Source organism: Myotis lucifugus, unplaced genomic scaffold, assembly GCF_000147115.1.
Source record: "Myotis lucifugus unplaced genomic scaffold, Myoluc2.0 scaffold_9, whole genome shotgun sequence".
NCBI lineage: Eukaryota > Metazoa > Chordata > Mammalia > Chiroptera > Vespertilionidae > Myotis > Myotis lucifugus.
This window is the reverse complement of record NW_005871057.1, coordinates 984,769-990,813: the sequence shown is the minus strand read 5'-3', so window position 1 is coordinate 990,813 and position 6,045 is coordinate 984,769. Positions and strand designations below refer to the sequence as shown.

At 48.4% G+C, this 6,045-nt stretch overlaps 1 protein-coding gene across 1 annotated transcript; it reads left to right on the top strand.

Annotated features, from left to right (window-relative positions):
* The first annotated feature begins 5,211 nt into the window (after positions 1–5,211).
* On the top strand, positions 5,212–5,802 carry LOC111822982 (transmembrane protein 140-like). Its single transcript, XM_023749732.1, has one exon. It carries the CDS (start codon positions 5,242–5,244, stop codon positions 5,800–5,802), a length of 561 nt encoding a protein of 186 aa, XP_023605500.1. The 5' UTR covers positions 5,212–5,241.
* The last annotated feature ends 243 nt before the right edge of the window (positions 5,803–6,045 follow it).

The window sequence follows — 6,045 nt, the reverse complement described above, 5'->3', positions numbered from 1 at the left end:
GCTTGACACCCACCTCCCAGCCATTCCCACCCCTGGCAAGCCCCCACTGCCCCAGTGTCTGTGTCCATTGGTTATGCTAATATGCATGCATACAAGTCCTTTGGTTGCTCTCTAACCCACCCCCCATTTTTCTCTGGATCTATTCTTGTTCATCAAATTATGTTGATCATTTTATCCCACATATGAGTGAGATCATGTGATATTTATCTTTCTCTGACTGGCTTATTTCACTTAGCATAATGCTATCCAGTTCCATCTATGCTGTTGCAAATGGAAAGAATTCCTTCTTTTTTACAGTGGCATAGTATTCCACTGTGTAGATGTACCACAGTTTTTTAATCCACTCATCTGCTGATGGGCACTTAGGTTGTTTCCAAATCTGAGCTATTGTAAAGTGTGCTGCTATGAACATAGGGGTGCATGTATCCTGTTAAAAGTGGTTATTTCTATGACCTGAGGTTATGGATCAGACTTCCACATTTCTAGTTATCTACCATCAGCATGTATTTACTTTATTTAGAACAAAAAACAATTCACCTAAAAATGGCAACAATGATTCAGCAGTCTCCCCCTTGCCCTCTGAAGGAAGCACAGGCTTATCATTAAAGGGGATTAAAAGGCTCATAGTTGTGATTACAATGATTACTATGATTCTTAAAAGCCCAAAACAAACAAACAAACAAAAACACAACAGGGTAGGCTCCTAGGACATCTTAGGACAGCCGAGAAGAAGAGTGCCATGGGGTTTCCCAACCAAATGTCCATCCACTGTCACTGTGAAAGGTTTAGAAAAGGAAGCCAGGATGAGCCTCTAACCCAGCCGTGGGCAAACTACAGCCCGCGGGCCGGATCCGGCCTGTTTGAAATGAATAAAACTAAAAAAAAAAAGACCATACCCTTTTATGTAATGATGTTTACTTTGAATTTATATTAGTTCACACAAACACTCCATCCATGCTTTTGTTCCGGCCCTCCGGTCCAGTTTAAGAACCCATTGTGGCCCTCGAGTCAAAAAGTTTGCCCACCCCTACTCTAACCTCTCTGTCTACGAGTTCCCGGAGGCTGTATTAGTAAGTCCCAGGGGCCAGCCCAGCACAGTGTTGAGTATGTGTGAGACATAGAACACAGGCCCTCCTGCGGGAAGCCATCACTTTCCCAATACTGTCATGAGAGTGCACCAAGGAACACAGAAGGCTGATGGACCTTGAGCGTTAATAGGGCTGTGTTGAGATAGTGGTGACTCAAAGCAATTTCCTGACCTAATGACCTCAAAGTATATGTTTACTGGACCTTACTGATCTTTACTGATCTTTATTGGCCTTAGAGACAGTCTGTCTGCTACCTGTTTGCCATGCTTTACTGAGGGCAAGGTGTGTATCTAAAACTGAATAAAAAGCAGATAAGGCCAGGTTTCGATCTGCCTCTCCAAGGGAGAGGTCTCCACCTGGCTTCCCATGCCTTTCAAGTTCATATTTCTTGTCTAATGTTTTCATTTGTGCATCGGCCCCTCCTTCAGATCCTGAACCCTAGCTGTGCAGGTCACAGCACCCTCCCCTCAAGGTATCTTGTTAAGATATGTTCATATTAAGATATGTTCATGAAATGACAAAGTGAGTTTCCCCATGCTGGGGGAGAAAATAGAGAGGAAAACAGATGAAAGTCATCCCTGGGAGAGAACACAGCATACATTCTAGCTCTGGGCTAAGTCAGAGTGTGGCTGAGGTAGTCCAGGGAAGCTGGGGGGAATTAGTAGGGTTTAGAGGAACAGAAAACAGGGCAGGACTTTAGGAGTTGGGCAGACGGGAATGAGGACAGCCTGAGAGATGCTGGATTAAGCAAAGCAAGACTGGAAGACCCAAGGGAGCAGGGCCTCACTAGAAAATTGCAAGTTCAAGTTCTAAGTCAGGCCTGATGGTGGAGAGCCCCAGGCAGCAGAGTTGGGACTCAACTCTTCAAGCATAGAGAGGCGAGAAGAACAAAGGGAACCAGAGACCTATCACCTTCTCCACATGATCAGGGGCTTCTTAGTTCCACTTTTGTTTCACTCTATTGAAAACCTCCAAAAGGTCAGTTGAGAGAAAAACAGGAAGTGGGAAACAAAGGGCTGGAGATGCTGCGTGGAAGGTGGCTGATGCAATCTCCTCCTGGAGCCCTGTTTTCAAGTAAAGAAGTTTAGCAATGCCTTAGAGAAGTTTATTGAACCCAAATGTAACAGGCTCCATCTAGGAGCAATAAGAAGGAGCATTTAGCCAAAAGGCAAGTCAAACCTTATTTCCTATAGCACAAGGACATAAGTCTGGGTTCCAGTTGTAGAAATCTATTTTCTACCCTGAAATACCTAACTTCACTAAACATGCAGATAGAGGCTTATACAAACATTCACTAAACATGCAGTTAGAGGCTTATACAAACATTCACTAAACATGCAGATAGAGGCTTATACAAACATTTGTTAAATATGCAAAATATGTCCCTGCTGGGAATTTCTCCCGGATGGGCCCTAACTGGTTAAAACTTCTGTTACCTCAATCTGATAAAGAATGGACTAAAGACACCATTTTCATTCGATAAATCTGTAGCTGGCGTCATAGCTGCAGGAATCACCCAACCACCTTCAAATGGGGCCTTCAGCTTCTCGGTTTCACTAATTCAGGCCTCCAGAGACTGAGGATCAGTGACTGCAGGGGCAACTCCTCGGGCTCCGCTGAGCTGGCCCTCACCTCCATGTCAGAGCTCCCTGGCCCAGTTTGCAGATGCTATGGGCAGAAGACCGTGGTCAGGTGGTGGAAGCATGGATGTGAGCCCTCCCTGTGTGCTTAGGTTTAGGTTCCTGTCCTAAGAGGCACCTGCTTCACCCCCAGGCAATATCCCTGGGTCTCTGTCCCAGGAGTCGCTGATAAATCTTTATTCTCATTATTCGAATTCACTCAGGTCCTTTGAATGGAGCCACCTGCCAGACTGAATGTTTGAGCCCCTCCCCCGCCTCACATGTTGAAACCTGATTTCTAATGTGATATTAGGAGGTCGGGCCCTAGGGAGGTGATTAGGTCATGAGGGTGGAGCCCTTGGGAATGGGATTGTTATAAAAAGGCTCCAGAGAGCTAGCTCCCTTGTGCCTTTCACCACGAGGACACAAAGAGGGGTCATCTCTGAACCACTCGGAGTCTGCAGGCACCTTGAACTTGGACATCCAGCCTCCAGAAACGTGAGGAATAAATTTCTGTTCTTTAGAAGCCGCCCCGTCTATGGCATTCTGTTACAGCAGCCATAGGGACTAAGATGCCGTCCTCTCCCTCTGCCTGTCCCACATCCTGTTCCTTCAGATTGTTCTTTTCCATTTGCTCCCTTTCAGCTCTTGCAGAGCAGATGTGGGGTGTGGTCAGGACCCTCCAGTCCACTCTAGTAAAGAGGGACTACTCCCATGAGGGGTCCCTTCACAAGTTCATCTCCAGGGCTGTGTCTTGGGACCTCTCCCCAGGGCCACCAATGGCCACTGCTCACTTCACTGCTGACTGCCACCTGGCTCTCCTGGCTGGGGGACCAACAGGACAGACGCCCCTCTGCATTCTGGCCTCAGCATCCTGTGTCTCGTCAGGTTTTCCCGCACTGCTTCCTGGGCACTTCACTGTGTAAAGGGCTGTTCTGTCCCGTGTTGGAAAAATTATATACAGTGTGCAGACTATTTTAGATGCCGACTGGGAAAAGTCCTACTGATTTAAAATGTAGTGAAAGGATTTTTCAAAAATGGTGAGGAGGGTTAGGCAAGTTTTCTGTAGGTCAATTTGGCAATATGCAATAAAATCACTAAAGAGGATTCTCCCTTTGACACAATAATTGCACTGCTACATAGTTAGCACTTACCTTGACTATCGATTATAATGGTGAAAAATGAAAACTATTTGTCCAATAATAATGCAATGGGTAATTCTGTGACGTGAACTATCATACAGCCATTGACTATGTTTTTGAAGAATATTAAACAGCTTTGAAAAATGTGCCTAATATTCAGTAAGAAAAGCATTATGCTTAATGGTATGATTATTTACAAATCTGAATATTGGTAGATTAACAGTGGTTCTACCGTATGTGGTGGGAAAAAAGGTTGTTTTTATATATTTTTCTTTTAAAAAATATTTTTCAAGATTTAAAAAAAATAATCAACATATATTAGTGTTGTCAGGAAAAAAAATACTGTAGTTGTTCTAAAATGATGTGATTTCATCACCAGGTAGCATCTTGTCTTAGCCCAGTAATGCATTCCCAGAGCAGGCAGGGACTCTGGTGGTCCTCAGCCCTGCTCAGGCTAGGAGCAGCAGAGCTGCTAGTGGAAGGACAAAGAACTTTCCTCCATCTTGTCTTGTAGGGCTGGGCCCTCAGCCTAAGCCCCCTCCCTTTTCTGAGAGTGACCACAAGAATGCCAGTACTGTCCTAACTCCCCCAACCACCACCTGAGTGGACCAATGAAGCTCCAGGAGTGCAGCTAAGGTCCTAATAAGGCTATAGTGGGGGACGGCTCAAGCCTCAGAATGTGCTGGTCACTTCCTGACCTTTGTGCTGTAAGACCCTGCTGAAAAACCCTGACCAGAGTGACCAATCTCTGTAACTCACGTCACTTACCTAAGCCCACCCAGATGAAGAGCCCTATATAACCTTTGTTCTCCTGGGACTCTGGTCTCTTGTCTCGCCGCTGCGTTGTCCGAAAGAGGCTGGGAGCCAAACCCGGGTTTGCATAAAGACTCTTCGCTTTTGCATCAGAAAAGGCTCCCTGGTGGTTGATTACTGGGGACCCCGAACTCTGGGCATAACACTAGAACACCAGCGCCTGCCCCAACCCCAGAAGTTCTGAGTTAACTGGCTTGTGGCCCAGTGATGGTCATCCTTACAGCTCCCGTGTGGTCCTAGGGGTCGCCAGGACTCTCAGCATCTGCCTCTTCCTTCAAGCCCCTAGGCAAGGGGTCTGAGAAACCTCACAAATGTCTTCAGGGGCTTGTGGTGTCTACGCTGCATGTCTGAGGCACTCAGAGCTGCCTGGAGAGCCTGTCCTGGCGACAAGTGACCTCACACTCCTTGGAGGCGGCAGTGGGAGAGGGTGGGAGTTTGCCACAGGTTTTTATGGAATTCCAGAAAGGAGAGCATGAGCTTGTGAAGAAACTGGGAGGGAGAAAGGGAGAGCTGGACACTGATGTGACTGATGTGACTTCCTTCAGGTTCCCAGGAGGGTGGCCCTGCCAAGAACAAGAGATGATGAGCCTCCCCAGACCCAGGCGGGGCGACCAGCTGCTGTTCCTGTGCATTATGGTCCTCACGGTCCTGGCCATCTTCCTGCTGTTCTACGCTCTCCTCTGGCAGGCGGGCGACCTCATCAACTTGCCCAACCTGAGAATCGGCTTTTACAACTTCTGCCTGTGGAACGAGAGTGCGGGCCGCCTGCAGTGCCACCAGTTCCCTGAGCTGGAGTCCCTGGGGCTGCCTTGGGGCACCCTGTCCCTGGCCAGGCTCGGCGTGTACGGGGCCCTGGTCCTCACCCTCTTTGTCCCCCTGTCTCTGCTCCTGGCCCGCTGCCACAGGAGCGAGGGTGAGTGGCATCTGGCAGTGTGCTTCCTCGCGATGGCCTCCATGCTGCTGGCCGGGGGCCTGGGCCTCTTCCTCACCTACACCTGGAAGTGGATCACGCCCTCCCTCCTGGGGCCTGGATTTCTAGCTCTGGCCGCTGCCCAGGCCTTGCTGGTCCTCTTGCTTATGGCCACAGTCATGTTCCCCCAAAAGGCAGAAGATGACAAGAGCAAGCAGAAGAGACACTAGTCCTGTCCAAAGGCTCACACGACTGCCAGGGCTGTTTGAAGGAGGCTCAGATAGGTGCCAGAGGACTCATGAGTTGTTGTTTTCTCAGCCACCCTGCATCATAGCTGATACCGATCTCAAGCTTGAGCAGATGGGCCCCACTGAGGAAGGGGCACCCAGCATGAAGGAGGCCCGGGCAGTAAGGGTGACTGGGCCCTGCGGCTTCTTAGTGTTGGCTTGTCTGTCCTTTGGGACTGCTAACAC

Excerpts from the sequence above, each read along its gene's own strand:
- LOC111822982 (XM_023749732.1), top strand. The coding sequence starts at position 5,242 with ATGATGAGCCTCCCCAGACCCAGGCGGGGCGACCAGCTGCTGTTCCTG.